Here is a 19585-nt window from a genome sequence, read left to right as displayed (position 1 = left end):
TTCTGGATAGTCAATCACAAAACTATTGAGCAAGGACTTAATGTAGTGGAGAAATGGCAGCCTGCCATTATCAATATTTAGCCAGTTTCATACACAGTTCAGGAGCCTGTTTGCGGTTGGTGCATTAGTATGCATTATGAACATTTGGACAGCTGGCATTCTGCCCCAAATTCTGTGAGTGATTTGGGATGCCCTAAAAACCCATAACACCAAGCATCATCACTTGCCCTTATTTCTGGCACTCCATTTACCCAACAAGCTATCCAACTCTAGCAATTGTGACTCCACTCAAAGATGGCCACTGCTGTGCCATACACATTTAGTCCTTCATTGATTTTGTGGTGTTCTTCCAACACAGCGAGTGCCTTCTCCCTGGTTAAAACACAAGGGGTTTAGTGCGGGCTGTCTGCTCTACATCGATTGCCGAGGCAACAGCTTTCTTGTTCTCCCTTTGGCACAGCCCGGCGTTCTGCTCTGCCTAAAACACAAGAGGGCACCAGTGCGGTCTGTCCGCTTCACAGTTATTGATGAGGAGTCAGTGGTGACTGTAGTACCCAGCGCAGAGGACCCTGAGGCCGATTCCATGCTGCCTGGACTCTTTTGGAGGTGAGCCTACTCGCGGTTTATATGGCGGTCTGTAAATTCACAAATTGCGGGTTGCGCCCAATTCACAATACATTTCTCCACTCAGGTGTTGCTATTAAGAATGATCTGATCAATCCTGAGCCCCCCCTTGGGCTCCAAGCAAGGTTTTCAATCCACAGCATTCAGGCAACATTCATTGTTATCCTGGTAAGCATCAATCCTTTAGAGTGTTGTGCAAAAGGAAGGGTCTAATTTAGCTGACATTTGTTTTATTGGCATTTTATGTTGGCACGTTTAAACTTTCTGCATATGAAAATGCATTTGTCTATGCACTGAGACATTGCATTCAATGGATTAAGGTATATATAAAAATCTTTTTTCAAATTCCACAATCTATGGGGGTTTCTTCTGCTTGAAAGATTGGGTCTTTGGTTTCTCTTTCTGCCTTTTTGTGTACGCCTCACGATGGAAGGTGAAGGGGGAAGAGGCTGTCAGACCCATGGCTGTTTTATCACTGGGTTATGGAGTGTGGTTCATTTATTTGCACATACTCTGGACTCATTTGTGGTCTTTAATGATTTTGGGGCAAGTTGGGAATTATTACTTGTGCAATAAATTATTGGTGAGCAGTTATTTCCTTTTTGTATTTAAGTTGTTTACAGTTGTAGAATTTATTTTCTAGTTAATTAACATCACATAACGTCAAAACCGGTCTGTGTGATTTCCAAAGTGGCCAGAGGATGAATTTAGGAGAATATGAAGCTATCCTCCATGTCTAGGCCATTTAATGTACATTATTGGTTGCCTTTAGTTTTCATTTTTGCTTTTGTTTCCAGGTTATTATTGTGTCTGAGTCTGTATAATCGTTTGTATTGAAGGGCGAGTGATTGTTTTTTCTTTTTGCTGACATTTTGATTCAGTTGTGATATTGAGTTATTAAAAGAATTATTTTTCTAAATTATTTCCGCCTGATCTTTTTCTGGTTATGAGCAGCTGGTCACCCTTGCCATGAAAGGACGAAGACTTGGAGATGACCTCAGGAGACCTCCAGGGAGTGAAGACGACTGATTGCAATAGGATACACCAAAGTCAGGCAACGACAGGTGATCTTCAGTTGAAGAACAAAGAAACAGGGTCAGCATGGCCACCATTGGGACTAGAAGGCTGAAAATGCAGGAGCAAGTGTTGGAGCACATTTTCCCTGGTAGTCAAGGAAGGTAGCTCAAAAGGTCAGAAGTCCTGAGGAAGGGAAAAACAAATCACTCTATGCGGGGAAACCAAACCACCTATAAGGTCCCTGCCACCATCCAACAACAGAAGGTTTGGGCTCATCTTGATAATGGGAGCAAAAGATGTGCCATACTCCCAAACATAATATCAATAGAGGGAGAGAGAGTTAAACGGTGGCCCTGTCCGGTGCATCCGCATACTCTGAAAGCTATTACCTCATTACAATACCTGCAAACATTTTTGGAGAAGTTTACATACAAGCCGCCGTCTAGGTAGCAACGTGACAATTCCATCAATGGCTGTCCAAGATTGCCCAGAGGGAGGTTAAAACCAATTCACTGCTTTTATGCAATGGCAAAAGACCCAGACCTCTTAAACCATTCTCCTACAGAAAACCCTTCAAAATACTCTCCCTCATCCACTTGGGAGATCATTGCAGAAAAAGATCATCCGGTTGAACCTGGGAAACCAGCCACCAAATAAGAGCCATAAATCCTACTCTGTAAATCTACATGAAAGGAAAGAACAGGGCCATGTGGACTTCTCAGGGCATTTTCCGGTTTCCAAACAAGAGGGAGTCTCTTAATCTGGACCATTCGTCCCTTCTCTTCTGTGCAGAGCCACCCTCTTTGAGGCTAGTGAGGTGAGCCCACGCAGCAAGACCAGTCAGATCTGGGCAAGAGGGATCTCAATGGGATTGACTCCCCTCTAGAGGACATTTGTCCATTCTGATAAGGAACTCCCGGTCCAGACTACATTGTCTGCCTACATGGGAATTGAAAAGACTTACTTCGGTTTTGAATCCACTGAATACTGACATTTCTTCAATCTCTTTGGCCTCAGGTAATGCTGGATCTTGCCCGAACTTTGGTCAAAGAACAGCGACACACCACTTGTGTTTCTGATGACATAGATAAAACCACAAGGAATTTTGAATCAAGGAGAGAGAATCCTATGCACAAGCGAGCCTTTGACTGAAAGATGTTCTGAAGGTGAGGAGCCACACTAAGCTGCGTAGCCAGTGTTAGCGTGCAGAGCAAACTACTCGCTCGCAAGACACGAGAAGGCTTTAACGAGAAGCTAAGGTCAGGAAAGAGACGGAGAAGCAACCGTCTCATCTAATGGCGTGACCACAAGGAAGTCGTGGTGGGCCTGGGAACATACTCTGAGACCAAACTGCCAAAAGGGTGCCGAAGCTCTGCACGAGAAGTACATTTGCCACTGAGACAAGCAACGGAAGGTAAACCAAAGCTCCTCAGGAGAGAAGGCAATTGTGAGGTACGAACTTGATAATCAAGGCTGGGGAAGCCGGCAAGGTTTCAATAGCCTGACAAAACCAAGTGGGCCGACACCCTATTTAAAACAAGTTGCAACAAAGCAAATAGAAAGCCAGAGGATATTGTTGAGTCCTGAGAAACAAAATAGACTAACATTTGAAGCTGGGAGAGCCATCAGCTTGGGGTTGGGGGAACCGAGAAAACCTGAACGAGTTAAGGACCCATCGAGACAGAGAAAATAAGCCTGTCAGAAGGCCAGAGGACTTTGGAGAGTCTGAGAATCACGACATTTAATAAAGAAAACTGTACAGAAAGAGAAACTGGAGAGTTTCAAGCATCTAGTCAAAATCGGAGAAATTGTTTGGAAAAAAACGTATTTTTCCTAAAGAAGAGGAAAATATTATTCATTAGCACCTGCAGAGGGGTTGTAAATTGTATTTTGAGATATTGACGAACTCTGTAAACCTGCTGTAAAGAGTAACTACTTGGTTGGCCAGGCCGGAGCTGAAGACAGAGGCTATTACACCTCCTTTTTTTAACTATATTTTTATCTTCAGTGGCAGGGACTAGTTGGCTGTTAGGATTTGGTCTAGGATGGACTAGGGACTATTTATTTTGAGCACCCTTACTTTTTACTTACTTAGGTAGGAAACTTCCCTCATAGCAGTATGATTAGATAAGCGTTTTCTTTTTATTTAAATAAAACCTCTTCAAAATGGCACATCTTAGTCCGAGTCCTCCTGGTTTGCCACATAAGACACATTGGATTCATTCTTGGCATTACATTATATTAAGCCAATCCAAAGGTTAGAGTTAGACTCTAAAATATTTTCTGCGCTGTTTAAGACATCAGTTGATACATGGAAAACAGATGTATGAAATGACGGACGTACTGCTAGGACAATAAAGATAACCTCAACAAATGATTGTGAGGTGGTTTTCGGCCCATTCAGTGGTGGAGTTTTATTTGAAAAAAATATATATAAGAAGAGCAATTGGCTACTGTTGCATTTACTCCAAGTGGCAACCATGCCCCATTAATTGGCACCCTGGGGCTTCCAGCCAGCCAGGCTGCTTAAGATGCAGGCTTTATATACTGGTATATGCGGGTTGTCCTGAGCGGTCTGACTGCAGCAAGGGAACTGCGCCCTTGCAGCCTATGACCCGCTTTGCTCCCAGGCCACCGGCCAAACTCCTTAGCACCATCAATGTCCACAGATAGGTGCTAAGGGTCATTTTTTTTTTTTAAACTAAAATGCAAAGCATACCCCTTATCCATCCCACCGTAATGACGTTACGGTCAGCAACACTGTAAACCGACTTTACGAGTTAAGCTTAGTAAAAACGAACCATCAGTACAGTCCAATATTTGGTAGTGTGACAAATCATAGGATGACATCACTGCCCCCCCAAGGGGGGAGTCCTCCCCTGTAAGGCTAGGCTGGTGCAGCAGCTAACCAATAATCCCCCTAGGGGCGAAAGCATGCGGGTGGACATTCTGTATTTGGATAGACATGTTCATTCCATGACCATCCTCTCTCCTCTCACAGCATAAGATCCTCACCACTTCCCCACACTACTAGGTATAACACTAAGGTACTATATTATATTGTAGCACAAGCCCTTCCCTGAATATTGAGACTAGGAGGCCCCAAGGAGACAGACTCTATAACCTCTCATCAAGGTACTGAGATGAAGCAGCCCCGACGAGAAAGACCATTCCATGGATTTGGGTTGTTTGTTCGTGTACGATTTGATCGCAGACGAAATGAACATAATATAATATGTCGAACATACCATTTGAACGTAGCTACACATACTGTAAATAAACAAAAAGGTAAATATGCAACTATCATGAACAATGCAAAGTTTATAATCAGTAATCAATTTGTATATAAGCGAGACATCACCCCCTATCCTTCTTGTCAAAGTCCTTACAGAGTGCTGTGGATCCCTCCTCCAAGACAGGAACCCCAATTGTTCAAAGTTCATTCTTTACCTTTTTCGGAGCCAGCCCTGCCCACTCCTTCTGGTGCATTATGAAGCGACTCCATTACCCAGAAAACCACCTGTTTGTTTTCCCATCTCCTGCTATAGACCGGTTTATCTTTTGCATTTTTTGGAGGCAACCACTAGTGGGCTTGAGTTCTCTTGCAGTCTCTGCATGTTCATCTCTCCCCAGTCGGTGGTAGAGAGAGAACTGTTTTGAGGAATGATGAAAGCTGGAAGATTTCCTCATTTGGTCGCTTTTGAGCAAGCGGCCCACGTTTAGTGTAGACGAGCATTGCAAGTTTTTACTTGTACTCCTGGTTGGCAATGAACTGAAATCAAAGTCATCCAAGCATAAGTCGTTTTCATCGCTAGCCCTTCTTGGACAAAGCCGCCTAAATGGAATAAAGGCTAGTGTTTTGTCTTTAATCATGTATGCAAGATGCACCAAACATACAGGCTTGACCGGTGCATTGGACAATCAAGTGAGTCAGTCAACTTTTGTTTACCTGAACATGTCATATTTGTCACAGTATACCATTGTCAGCACCCAATGGGAGAATGGCTGGTCATTCAGATAGATAAGATAAGACTACAAGAATCCATGCGCCTTCTCTCAGAGGGGAGGAAGGGTGGGTCGCATGTGAATCTAGCAGATACAAACATCAGAAATACGATTACGGTGAGTAATGTATCCCTTCTGAGGCTTGTGGTATCTGCTTAGATCACATGCTGTGCATAGATTAGCGAGCAGTGTTAGAAGGAGGTGGGATTTGAGAAGGGTCATGAGCAAATAAATGTCTTAGAACCGCTTGCCCCACTTGAGTATCTGTCTTGGAATGGGTGTCAATGCAGTAGTGCTGAGTAAAAGTGTGGATAGAGCTCCAAGTAGCTGCTTTGCAAATGGTGTCAAGGGGAACATTTGCAATGAAAGTCAGAGTGGCCCCAATGCCTCTTGTCGAGTGGGCTCTGGGCGTAAAAGGCAACGTTTTGTCAGAAAGAGAGTAACACAACTGGATACAGTTGACAATCCACTTGGAAATGGCACCCTTAGAGACGCGATCTCCCTCTTTGCCTGTGGCTACGGAGACAAACAGTTGATCTGTTTTCCTCAGCGGTCTGGTCTTGTTTACGTAGTAAAGGACCGCCCTACGCACATCTAGGGTGTGTAGTTTAACATCAGCCGAGCTTTGTGGGTTTTGGAAGAAAGCCGAAAGCTCGATTGACTGGTTTACATGGAATTTGGAAATAAACTTAGGTGAGAACCTAGGGTGTGTCCGTAAAACCAGCTTATCCTTATGAATAGTAAAGAAAGGATCCTGCACTGACAGAGCCTGAATTTCACTGACCCTTCTTATGGATGTAATGGCTACTAAGAAGGCAGTCTTATAGGTCAGGTGTTTGAGACTTCTCTTATGCATGGGCTCGAATGGGGGACCCATGAGTTTAGATAGCACCACGTTCAGGTCCCATCCTAGTGGTGGGTTAGATATAGGAGGATGAAGGCTTTAACCACGGGTACCTTCCACCACAACACCTTGCTATGTGAGGTGGTGTACGCTGACAGTGCTGCCAGGTGTACCTTTAGTGAGTTGAAAACCAACCCTGCATCAAGCAGGTGGAGCATGTATGTCACGATTGTGGAAGGAATGCAATCAACTGGGTTCATTTGTTTATACTGGCACCAGATAACGAATCTCTTCCATTTGTCGAAGTAGTAATGCCTCGTGTTCGGTTTCCTAGACTCTTTTAGGATGTCCATACACCTCTGTGGTAAATTGAGATGTCCAAACTCTATGACCTCAGGAACCATGCTGCTAGGTTCATGGAGTTGGGTTGAGGATGAACCTTCTGACCTTGGTGCTGGGACAAAAGGTTGTACCAGCCCGGGAGTTTGATGGGATCGCACACCGAGAGTCTGTGTAGGTGTGGAAACCACAGTTGTCTCGCCCACATGGGAGCAACTAGGACGAGCGTCATCGAGACTCTGTTCATCTTGTTCACCACCTTCCTGATGAGAGGAGTTGGTGGAAAAGCGTATGCAAACATCCCTGACCAGTTCATCCACAGGGCGTTCCCCAGGGAGTCTGGTTGGGGAAACCTGGATGTGAATCCTGGGCACTGTCTGTTTTCGCTTGTGACGAATAGGACTATACTGGATAAAAACCCCACTGAGAGAAGAGATCTTCTATGATATCTCTGTGTAGACACCATTCGTGTTCCTCTGGAAGGGGATCTCTGCTCAAAGCGTCCGCTAGAGAATTGAGATCCCCTGGAACATGTTGAGATGACAGAAAGATGTTCTGTCTGAGTGCCCACATCCTAATTTTCTGGGCAAGTCTGGACAGATTTGGCGAACGCGTCCCTCCTTGCTTGTTCATGCAGAACATGGCTGTCGTGTTGTCCATCCGGATCTGCACCGACAGGTTCAGTAGGTGGGGCTCGAACGCTTGAAGTGCTCTGAAAACTGCCAGAAGCTCTAGCAGGTTGATGTGGTTCTTGGCCACTGTGTGAGACCAGAGACCCTGAGCTGTGCGGTGGAGATGGTGAGCTCCCCATCCTGTCAGGCATGAGTCCGTCGTGACTACCGCCTGTATCTCGGGATCGTAAAAGGGTTTCCCCTTGGATAGATTGTCTCTTGTCCACCAGTCGTCCCACTGACCACTTGCCTGTGAACACAGTTTCGCCAACCATTCTTGCATGGGACGCATGCGCAGGCGCGCGTGGGTGACCAGGTAAATACATGACGCCATCACGCCCAGCAAACGCATTGCTTTGCGTACTGTTATCTGGCGACCGGTTTGATATTGCGGAATTTGCAGTAGTATATTCCGAATTCTTTCCTCTGAAGGAAAAGCCAACCCCTCTTGAGTATTTAGAACAGCTCCTAGGAACTGCTTGGAGGTGCTGGGCACCAGACTTGATTTTTTCTCGTTTATGGAGAAGCCCAATTCGAAGAGGAGGTAGATAGTTCTTTGAATGTTTGTCCTGCAAATTACTGGGGTCTCCCCCGTGATGAGCCAGTCGTCCAGATAAGGGTACACTGGGATTGCCTCCCTACGTAGGTGTGCCGCCGCCACCGCCAGTACCTTGGTGAATACCCTTGGAGCCGAGGCTATCCCGAAGGGCAGTACCTTGAACTGGTAGTGCTGACTGTCCACCTTGAAGCGCAGATATTTCCTGTGCGCTGGGAACATGGAAATATGAAAATAGGCATCTTTCATATCCAATGTTGCCATGTAATCCCCCCTTTTAGGAGGGGAATTACCTCTTGGAGAGTAGTCATGCGAAATTTTTGGGGCTTGACATACTTGTTTGCAGGCCGTAAGTCCAATACTGGGCGCATTGTCAAATCTTTTTTTGGCACAAGGAAGTAAGTTGAATAAATACCCTTGTTTACCTGGTGTCCCGGGACGAGTTCTATCGCGTCCTTTGCGAGAAGAATTTCGATCTCTTCGAGTAGGATCTTCTGGTGGTATAAGGAGTGTATTCTTTGTCGTGGAGGGTGGTTTCGGGGACGCTCTAGGAGTTCTATGCAGTATCCTGCGGACACTGTGGACAGCACCCATCTGTCTGATGTGATCCCTTCCCAAGCTTGGGTGAAGATGGAAATGCGTCCCCCTACTGGGGATGCGTGAGAAGGGACCCTGAACGGAGCGTCACTGTTTTATTGGGACTGCCTCTACCCCTACCACGACCTCTTTTGTTACCCCTGCCATAATTCTGGGTAGACTGCTGGTTAGTGTTCCATGTAGTACCCTGGCCTTGGGAATAGTTAGAGCCTCTTTGGGGGTTTTGTCCGCGAGGCCGACGAAAATTGCCATTCCCTCTCTGGTTAGGGGGTTTGTTGGTTAGTTGCCCTAGGGACTCGAGTGTCTCGTACTCGTCCTTGGCATTCTTTAGTGCGTCCTCGACAGCCTTTCCAAGCAATAGATCCGGCTCCACCGGCTTATCTATCAATGATGCTTGGGTCTCAGCCTTGAAACCAGACTGCCGTAGCCAAGCATGCCTCTTGATGACTGTGCTTTCAGCAATTAATCTGCCGGCGTTATCCGCGGCATCAAAGGTTGATTTTAAAATGCAACCTGATACGGCTCTCCCCTCTGACGAAACTCGTGCCAATTGGCTTTTTAAGGGTTCTGGGGCAGAGTCTATGAGAGCCGCGACTTCTTCCCATTGATGGCAGTTGTAACTAGCCAGCAGGGTGCTGGAGTTTGCAATCCTTGCCTGGTAGGCGGAAGTGGAGGCTACTTTCCTGCCCAAGCCATAAATCTTCTTGCTCTCCTTGTCGGGGGGAGCTTCGGACGATGACAAGGGTGTTCCCGCCCTTTTACGGGTGTTTGTAACAACCAGGGAGTCCAGTTTGAGATGTCCCCTTATGTACAGTGGGTCAGATTGGGCTGCCCTGAAAAGCTTTTCAATTCTGGGGTTTACTGCCCTAGTGAGATTGGGGTTAACAAGGGAAGGGTCTATCCTCCTTTGTATTGACTTAAGGATAGGGATGGCCTGAGCAACAGGTCTCCTCTCTCCCACCAGTTTCTCTGCAAAGTCCCTCTCTTCCTGAGCACCTTGGGTTTCAATGTGGAAGTGCTGTGCCGCTCTGGACAGGACCTCATTCAGGAGAGGTTGGTTGTTGACCGGGGAGTCGGTAACCGCGGGCTCTTTCTCTACTGGGGAATCTACCCTGTATGTATCTAGGTCGTCCTCTTCCTCCTCCTCCTCCTCTTGGTCCTCATCATCCCTGTAATAGCCTGTCCCAGTTTGTTCTTCGAACATGCCCACGTCTGGATCCTCAACAAAGGATGGATCTTCCTGGTATTGAGAATAGGGCTGTATATAGAAGGGGTTTGAAGCTAGAGTTGGTGCTTCACCCCGGGACTTCCTACTTGGGGGTATTGGATCCTTTGAGCCTGAGGGAGTTGACCCTTCTGGTCTATAAGAGAGAAAGTGTTCCGGGTTCTTGGCATAGAAATCTGCCAATGATGACATCCTTGACATTACTCTATGTCCTCACTGGACCATTCCTTTGAACTGGGAATACTCTTTCCTGGAGTGCTTTCTCTGTTTTATCCTGACTAGACCTACTGGTTTGAACAGGGGTCTTAGGGACAACAGATCAAGATTTGTCCTGGCTAGACCTACTGGCCTGAACAGGGGCCTTAAGGACAAGGGTCTGAGACTTGTCTGTCTGTTTAGGTGGAGTAGAATGTAGTTTAGGAGAGGAAGTAGGCTGGGACTGCTTACTTCGTTGTTTCCCCCCATCCCCGTGGGTGGATGAGTGCTTCCCCGACTTTTGGGTCCTATCTGAGCTTTTCGATGACTGGCGTCGAAATTCGGGGGTAGAGTCCCTGTCTCTGGAGAGTGTAAGGGATTCGGTAGCAGCCTTGTAGCTGCATGTAGACGCCGACTCCTGGAGTGCGGCTTGGGGGTAGAGGTCGGCGTCGTCCTCCGACGACCGAACCTCAGTCAATAAGGGGAGCGAGGCACTTTTAGCAACAGTGGAGGGTTGCTTTGTGTCATGAGGCGAACGCGAACGCCCAGAGGACACTGACTCGGTGGACCGTTCTCTACGTGCCTCTTGCCGAGAACTTGACGTGCGCGTCGGGTCTCGGTTGGACTTCTGTTTGCTGGAAGTGGTGTGGGTAGCGCTCGTGTCGCTGGGGGGTCATCCCCATAGCTGCCCTGCCGGACAACCTTCCGAGGTCGGGGACTTGCGCTTGGCTGTCCATCGACGCCACATTGCCCTCGCCATCCGAAAGTACGGTGTCGCTGCCATCGCTGAAGGCACCCTTCGCGGCCATGGCCTCTTGTCGCCTGGAGTGGTGGGCCCAACGCTTTATCGAACGGTCCTTAAGGGTCTTAGGTTTAAACCGACTGCACGCTCTGCAATTTGCCTCGGGGTGGTCCCTCGACAAGCAGAGGTTACACGTGGCGCGTCTGTCAACCCAAAGATACTTCCGGTTGCACTTGGGGCAAATTGAAAGGGGGTACCCTCCATACGCACCCTATGGCAGCGTGTGCTGGGAGTGTAGGAATATAAGTAATGTACCTATATTAAACAGAGTGTAGGATATTTGTCACCCCCCACTCTCCCTACTTGCAGGGTCGAGTCCAGAGGACTTCCGAGGCCTGGGCCGAGGCCAGAGGCCTTCCGAGCCCCAAATCCGTCGCTGTAGTCCGACGGTTGAATTTTCTCCGATCCGGCATCGAGTGTCGATGTTCGGAGACTCGACGTAGAGGTGGAATAAACGGGGAAATATATAACAATATTAGCAAAATCTGACTAAGTCAGGGAACTCCGCTCAGTGCTTCCGACCAGCATGGCGGAAAAAAACAATCTGAGGGTCCTAGACGCGTGAGGGATCATGGGTACAGTGGACGTCACACTAAGGATAGTATTACTGGCACGCCCTGTGTCGATGCCCAATTTTCGAGTTTCGAAAAACAAACTGTAATACTCCGCAGCTTCCACTAGATGTCGGCCTATGCACAGCATGTGATCTAAGCAGATTCCACAAGCCTCAGAAATATATATATATACACATACACACACCACACTGGAGGAGACAGTTCCTCTCCTTCGAAACTGGCTGTAAGGCAAACAAAAGTGGGGCAGAATTGTGCACAAGTTATCGGCCATCTGCGATATGCAAAGAAGGCACTGAAAAACCATGTACACTAGTGACTGCTACAGCAGCAAAACTAGTGCAAGAGAGACAGACCTCTGCAAGAGAAAGCCAGAGCAGTGGTGCATAAATGCAGCCCACGAGAGTCTACAAAAATCTTATGCTTTCATTCCCTTCTCATGTTATGATCAAATTTGAGCTAAATAAAAACCTCAAGCCTCCCATTGCCTGGCGCTCTACAGTGACCACAAGGTGAGATGCAGCACTCAACAAAACTCACAAGGCTCAATTAATATTTCCAGCAAAATGGTAAGAAGGTAAAAAGGTACAGAGGAAATTCGGTCAAACGTATTAAACGATCCAGAAAAGTCGAACAAACTGGGTATTTCAAAGACAGACCGTGACAGTCTGATGGGGATGAGCCAGCTATCAAGTATAAAAACTGGCAAAGGACTTGAATCAGGGAGAGTCAAGCAAGGAAGCTGGAAGTTAGAGCCTGGCAAGAGGAGAATTCATAGCAGCAGGTCTGCGATAAGCAGTCAGCTGAGCAGATCCAAGAAGGTGGAAAAGCTGACCAGAGAAGCAGCTGGGGGAAGAGAGGCGGTGGCATGACCTCATCGAGGGGGACCTGATGGTTCCACAACAATGCCAAGCTCGAAAGCTCGACAGCTCTCAGGCCCGGTGGAAGTAGGGCAGAGCGGCGAAGAGGAAAAAAAAGGCACCAACCGCTACCAACACCCCAGGAAGAACCAGAGACGGAGCTGCCTCCACGAGAAGGTAACCTGGTCCTGGGAGACCCGGTAGGGGGTTGGGTGTAGAAGGTTGCATCTGGATTGATCGCCCTCATCTCAGTACTCCTAAGGAGGAGTGCATCAAAAGTAATCTCCCTCAGCACAGTAGTCCCACCAAAACTATTGGAGCAAAACGTTGCGAGTTGTGCATCAGGAGTAACCTCCCTCGTCCTAGTGATGTCTATAAAGTGGTAGACTCTTGTCAGAGGGTGACAAGAAAGGAATCTCAACATCCCTGGGAGGAATTGTTGCACGAGTTGCAACTGCTGATGAAGTGTTGGTTGAACTTGAGAAGAGACTGGTAACAGAAGAAGGGAGGCATTCTCCTGGTTGCCTTTCTGCATCTTAAACTGTTATGGTCTCCACAAACAGACTCTGGATACTAAGAGGAGGGAGTCATGCTCCTAGGGGTGCCATTTACTAGTGATAGGGTCATATCAGGAGATTTTGGACAGAGGACAGGCTTGTTGGTTACACAAACATTTTGATGATTTCCACCAGAGATTGTTTCTTAGGGAGCGGAATCCTGAACGTGTTATGGAGAGTTAGGCCTTTATTTGGTTAAATAAACCATGTTCCTGAACCATGCCAACCTCGTGTTTGACTCCTGTTTCTAATGACTTACTGCAGTAGTCTGTAACATTCCTGCTGCCTGTGTTAAGGGAGCCTGTTGTACCTAAAATCTCAATTTACACCTCACTGACTATGCACATTGAGGAGGAAGCATGTCGGGGGTTGCTTGTGAACTTGCGGAGAAGAGATGTGACATAGCAATTTGCGCTGGACTGCTCCTTTTCGGTTGAGGCCAAGCCTGATTTGCAAAAGGTCTTTCCCTTTCCGTAATGGCAGAGCAGGCTAAAATGATGAACTGGAGGGTTGCCTCCAGCAATGCCAGATGTAACGATTACTTCAAACCCTTCCAGCCATTACCTCTCAGTTTTGCAAATGGGTTTATGATACAAGAGGGGTACACCCAACAAAGGCAAGGCCAAAGTACCTTCAAATATAAGTGCAGTCCCATATGACCAGCTACTGCATTTTATTTCAGTTATAGCCTCCGATACCAGGGATAGTAATTACGTGCTAAATACAGCTCACATTCCCAGGTGATGCCATAAGATGCACATTTTTGCCTCCAACATGCAAAGACTGCTACATTATGCCCGTTCTAGCCCAACATGTCAGCTATATTCAGAATATGTAAAATACAACCGGACATATCAAAGTACTGCTATCATATGCCAAGAATAGTCTAAAAGTACTTCAATTGCATACACCACCTGCCTGGTGGAGCCATAATATACATGGTATGGCCTCACATGTCTGATATGTAATCCTATGCCAGCTAATGACTCCACACAGCCTATTCATGACTTGGTCACAAGGCTTGCCAGTCACAGAATTACTATTCTGGAGTTTGTTTTGTGGGAGAAATTAAACAGACTTCTAGTCAATAAAAGGCAACATGTGTCAAATGACCACTTAAGCACATCTCAAGTCCATCACAAAGCAACACAGTACTTTTTAGCAATACCCATTTGTCTCTTTGAAACTCACCAAAATATTCCCTTCTCCTTCACATACCAAGTAATGTACCCTCCAAATTCCGAAATCCTGATCTGATCGACTTTTGGCTAGATCAATATACACCCAATAAACGTAATCCTTCTTCCTCCAACCTGCCCTAAACATATTTGAACCCCATGGTCTGCTTTAGCTGTGTTTTCTTTCAATCTCCACTTCAACCCTTCTCTTATTTTCTCCTTCACACACTACAGTCTGGAAACCTTGGAAAGGAGAACAACGCCAACGTCCAGGCTAGCCTCAGCAGTTTGAGATCCTACCAGTGTTTATTTGGGCCGGCAGGAAAGCTTTCAAACATAACATTACATAACCTATGCATGGTTAGTTCACCATATATAAGATGCAGCTTCACATGTGCAGGTGCTGATGATATATGCCAAGTGCAGTCTCAAATTCCTCAGGAATGAGCTCCAATGTCAGTTAAGGCCTCATGTTTGAGCTATACTCTGCCAAAAACCCTTGACCTTCAGCTCAAATGTTACGCATATGCTGGATATCTGCGGGACCCTGAAAAAAAAAACCCTGTGCCCCTGTGCCTCAACATTCTATCCCAAGGCACCACTGATCGCACACCTACTCCATTTTTTGCTGGCTTTGTCCTCTCCAGCCTACCCAATCGGCAATGTCTTGCTGATGAGCTTAAGATGAGCTCCCAATCCTTGTCCCTCCACTAAGCCCACAGCAGCCAATCAGACTGCAGAGGTGATGGAGGGACACAAGATGGGAACGAACACAAGTAAAGAGATCTAATCAGAGCTGTGTTACTTTAATCTGTACTCTGCTGACTCACATTCCTGAGCTCTGGATCACAGGCACAGAGCCAGGAGGACAAAGGTGGACCACTGGCGACACTCAAATAGTGTCCCTTCTTAGCAACTAGTCTTTAACAACCCTCTATTCACAAACCTATCGCAAGAACTCAGTGTTCACAGAAAAACATAAAAAAGCAGAAATTACTGATTAAACTATCTATCAAACATATTTAGAAAGGAATGCAAAGAATACAAGGCAACATTAGTTTACCTGTTGCCATAGTGAACTGTGTTCCCAGGAAGCAGTGCAGATATCTCCTGCTGCATATATATCAGGTAGCGAAGTTCGCATATGATCATCAACTTTCAGACCTCCATCCTCAGCGACATCAAACTAAAACATAGCAGAAACGTTTGGTAAGTCCTTGATTTTAAAATGAAGATTTGAAGGGTCCTCTCCATTTATCCACCAACCACCCCTAATATCACCCCAACAACAACAAAGGTCGTAACAACAAAGGTACTTTTAGAAAAGAATCAATTACAGTTTGACTCACGGACAAACTAATTTACCAATGTACCAAATACTCATAACCAATTTCGAAAAGTGGCTGAGAATTAATTCTGTCCATCAAGGAGAATATTTCATGGTATTTAAGATGTGATCATTGTACAATTAAAATCCCATCAAAATAAATGTGTTGAAGAGTAGTGTAGAATGCCACTTAATTTAAAGATCTCAATATTAAATATAAGAGATAATTTTCAAATCTAGTAACCCAACATTGTCATGCATTACAGCAAAGTATTCTAACAATCAAAGTAACTAACCACTACAAATAAATACACACAACCATTTTTACTTCTGGGTGGGAGAGGGGTGGAGGAGTGAAGGGACAGTATATTAAATGTCAGAGAAATGTCTGTTCCCTGTGTCCTATACCTATTATTTTTGCTTGAACAACAAGAGAAGCTGTCAAGCTGGGTCAAAGGAGGGGTGGGAGAGTTTGTAGGTGTCAAAGAAAAATGGTTAGGGAGAGACTTTCTTCATAACGATGGCTCAATGTCCAATGGTCCAGAAAGGGAGCATTGGTGTTCCCTATCCAAGGAGATCGAAAGGGGAATCAAAACATGAGAGTAGGTTTTGGCCAATCACTGACCCAGTAATTATACAGAAGTCAGGCGGCATCTCCAACATTGTATTATCGAGCGTTAATAGGGATAGCCTGAAAGTAGCGCGCATGAACCGTGGCAAAATGCAAACCACTACATCCTGACAGCAGCAGTGGAAAAGGCAATTTGGGACACATCATCCAATCCAATACGCTGGCAAGCGGTGCACGTAGGTGGTCCAAATAGTAAAGGCGAAGGATTACCCATGTCTAAAACTGAAAAAGGGGAGTCAGATGCAGCTATGCAGGAGCAAGTAGGATAGGAAAACATCAAAGGAGAGGTGAAGAGAGCAAGGCTGAGGGGAGGTAGAGGAAACAGAAAAATAGAGGAGGGAGAGAAAGAAAAGTGGAGAGACAGTGAAAGAGTGAAAGGAGAGCAGAGAATGCAGATTAGAGTGGGAAAGAAGGTGTCCCGGAGGAACAGAAAGGCACCAGAAACTGGAGAGAAAGTAGTCCGAAGACAAGGACGGGAGAAGTGTAGGGCTGGGGGAATGGCTGTGTGTCCACTGGGAGAGTAGTGAAGAAAACCCAGAAAGAGAGGACAAATAAGAAGCCAATCAAATCAGGCAGGAAAGAAAGGGACTAAAAAGGAAATGAGACAGAAGAGAAGAAGTGATAATTGACAGGGGAAAGTAGTGAAAGATGGGGGGAGAAAGTATGCCGAGGTCAGAGATTGGAGTAACAAAGGTGAGCAAAAAGTAGTGATAGCTGAAGAAAAGGAGGAAGATGGTAATAGAGAAAAAGAAAGGAGAAATAGAGTAGAGAAAACTAGTTAAGGGAATCAAAGGTGAGAGAACACGATTCTGCAACCACTGCTATCCCCCAAGAGGAAGAGAAGAATAATCTCCTAAGAAAATGTGAGGTGAGGTGAAGATACAGAAGAAAGAAGGGCAAGAACATTTGGGAAAAGGTCATTTGATGCTCAGGGTAGAGGGGAGAGAACAGAGAGGGGAACATGGAATAAAGACATGGATTAGGAAGAAGTAGAGGAAAGCCCTCACGGTAAGATAAAAAAGAAACCTTTGAAGGAAGCAAGAAGGGACAACCGGAGAAAGAGAAATATGTGAAGAGCAACGTAAAATGAAAGCAACTCAAGTAATGAGATGCTATTGAGAGTGAAAGGAAGGGGTGTGCAGCACCAGAGAAGAGAAGGGATTCCAAGAGGGAAAGGACCCTGTTAACCCTAGGACTGTGATTGCCTGCCAATGCGCCAATGGGGAGGTTGGGTCTAGTTTATGGGAGGTGAGGGCAGGATTGAGGACAATGGCCTAGAACATATGCAATTGGTATAAGGATATCGAGGCAAACGGCTATAGGCATGGTCTAACCTGAGAACAGGTTTTTATTTTCTTGAATGAAGATGTCAAATAAACAGGTACCTTGCCTTGCATCATCTATTGATCCCTCAGGCCAAGTCAATCCATACTAATGTAGGTTGTGTATTACAACATGAATAGATTTTTGAGGACTTTTTATGCAGTTTGGAATATAACTGGAAATCAGTCTAGATCATACATGCACACAAGATCTAAAGAATTGAAAATAGAAGAATAAACATTCAAATTGTACTAACACATAGTATTTGTCCTTGTGAACCACATGTCATTTCATTAAAAGAAAAATAAGTTCTCCTGGGAAACCGCTCAGCCAGGCCTTTCAATGCTATTGAGAACTCAAGGCAAAGATTAGATCATAACCAGAATCATCATAACCTGATTCTGGAGTCATTACGAAATGCAAAGAACTTCAGAGAAATATACACACAAAAAATGTGCCCTTTTGTTTTCCGAATTTGTAACTGAAATAAATGGCTTCATCTTATTTACTATGTTTCTATGGTTTTCCTTTAAACATCGTTGCCTAAAAGGGATTTTTAAAACGGATAGAATGTGGATATTTACACTGTTACCACTGAGGAAATGTTCAACATTTGGCACAACTCCAGTTGCACTGACAATGAAGTCACATCCGTATATCTTCCCATTGGTCAACTCGATATATACCGGCCACTGCTCTAAGGAAATAAAAGTTCAATTATAGACCTTCAAAATGTAAACAATACATGACCAGTGCAGACATTTTTTTAAAATAATACAACACTTGTGTTTTAAATAGTCAAACAGGTTTTGGTACATTGCCCAAGCTAAATAGATTGATCTTAGTCAGATTATGATACATTATTTTCTAAATACCCCTTACTCTGGCAGACATTGAAAACTACAACAAACATAACTGTGATTCTGTTTCAATTCAAAACATCCTTTAGTGAAAGTGCCCGATAGGTGCCCACATAGCGCCTTTGTAAAAATAAAAAAGAGGGCGATAGTTTTAAAGCTTCTCTCTCATCTCTCGCTCACTCTATCACAGATCTAAAGCTTCTAGGAAGCAGCTCTAAAGCAGTTAGGCACTTTGTAAAGCCTTCTAGATTGTGGTTGGTCTTTTGCACCGTTATTTTCTGGTATGGTGTACAGTAACTGCATTTTGCATGTGGACGACCAGGCACTAGGACCGACAACAATGCTACAGCCGTTTTAGAAATGGTTAATCTACATGAAACAAACATGACTGCCATACTAGACAAGGACTTCGACACATTCTATTCATGAACCTCAACCCTAAAACGCACACAATGGTGTCATATGTTGAACACCTTTCCATCTATCAAACACAATGATGGCCAGTAGACAGATGCCCAGTATCCACCACATCAGGAATTCCAAGCACACAAATGCATCACGCAGTTCTTGCAAACCGTCTCTACCCCTTGTTTCAGTCTTCATGTCTCCCTCTTTGCTCTTCACTTACACATTTTTCTTATTCTCCTCGTCTTTTTGACAAAGGCAGTGGGATTAGAATTATATTCCACTCCTCGTGGTCTCTTTCCCTGTCCCCTTATCTTCCTTTCTTTTCTACATAAGAATTTCATGTTGCTTCTTTCACTTAACATTATCCACTGGCTTGTTTCATTATTCATACAACCCTGGCACACACTACTTTCTGTGCTAAACTTTCTTTCATCACCATCTTTTTTCCGATTCATTCCCCTTTCTCATATCATTGGCTCTTCTCTTTCTTTTATGTTCGCATCTCTCCTTCATGACTCCCCGATAATGCATTCTTCCTGCTTTCTCTAGACTTTTCTCTCATTTGCACTAATAGAAATGAGTTTCATGCAGGTGCATGTCATGAAAAAAGAAAGGAGCAATAACGTCAGCTTTTTGTTGTTGTATAAACTTGTATTCTAGAGTCTTAGGTAGGATACAATATACACAAACTATAGTACAATATAAAACACCTTCTAAAAATGTCCAACGCAGAATAAGATGAACATGTCGTCAAATAAAAAATCCATAAAGTATGCCCAGGGTACCTTCTAGGGCATGCACAATAAGTATACGTTTAAAACACCAAGCAAGGATTAAGGACTGTTAATGGAAGAGTGTCATCGGATTACTCAGTGAGGGCAACGTTAGAGGCCACCAGGTCTCCACATTGATTGATTATTTTGTTATCAAGGTCAATCAGTGGGATAGAGTAGAAGATATTCAGGTAGTTAATCGCAAGGATAGCAATCACTAT

The 19585-nt window shown here is 45.1% G+C and overlaps 1 protein-coding gene across 2 annotated transcripts in view; it reads right to left on the bottom strand.

The window, feature by feature from the left end:
- PYROXD1 (pyridine nucleotide-disulphide oxidoreductase domain 1) overlaps nucleotides 1-19585 on the bottom strand; it is a 379583-nt gene that overhangs the window by 165835 nt on the left and 194163 nt on the right. For both annotated transcript variants that reach the window (XM_069628426.1, XM_069628427.1), the window contains exons 9-10: nucleotides 17908-18020; nucleotides 15106-15228 (exon numbers count right to left, since the gene is read on the bottom strand). In XM_069628426.1, the coding sequence (XP_069484527.1) occupies nucleotides 15106-15228; nucleotides 17908-18020 (236 nt within the window). The remainder of the gene's footprint in view (nucleotides 1-15105; nucleotides 15229-17907; nucleotides 18021-19585) is intronic.

The sequence above is a fragment of the Ambystoma mexicanum genome, chromosome 12 (genome assembly GCF_040938575.1).
Source record: "Ambystoma mexicanum isolate Mex_15411 chromosome 12, UKY_AmexF1_1, whole genome shotgun sequence".
Lineage (NCBI taxonomy): Eukaryota > Metazoa > Chordata > Amphibia > Caudata > Ambystomatidae > Ambystoma > Ambystoma mexicanum.
The sequence above is the reverse complement of the archived record's forward strand: the minus strand, read 5'-3'. Positions and strand labels throughout refer to the sequence as shown.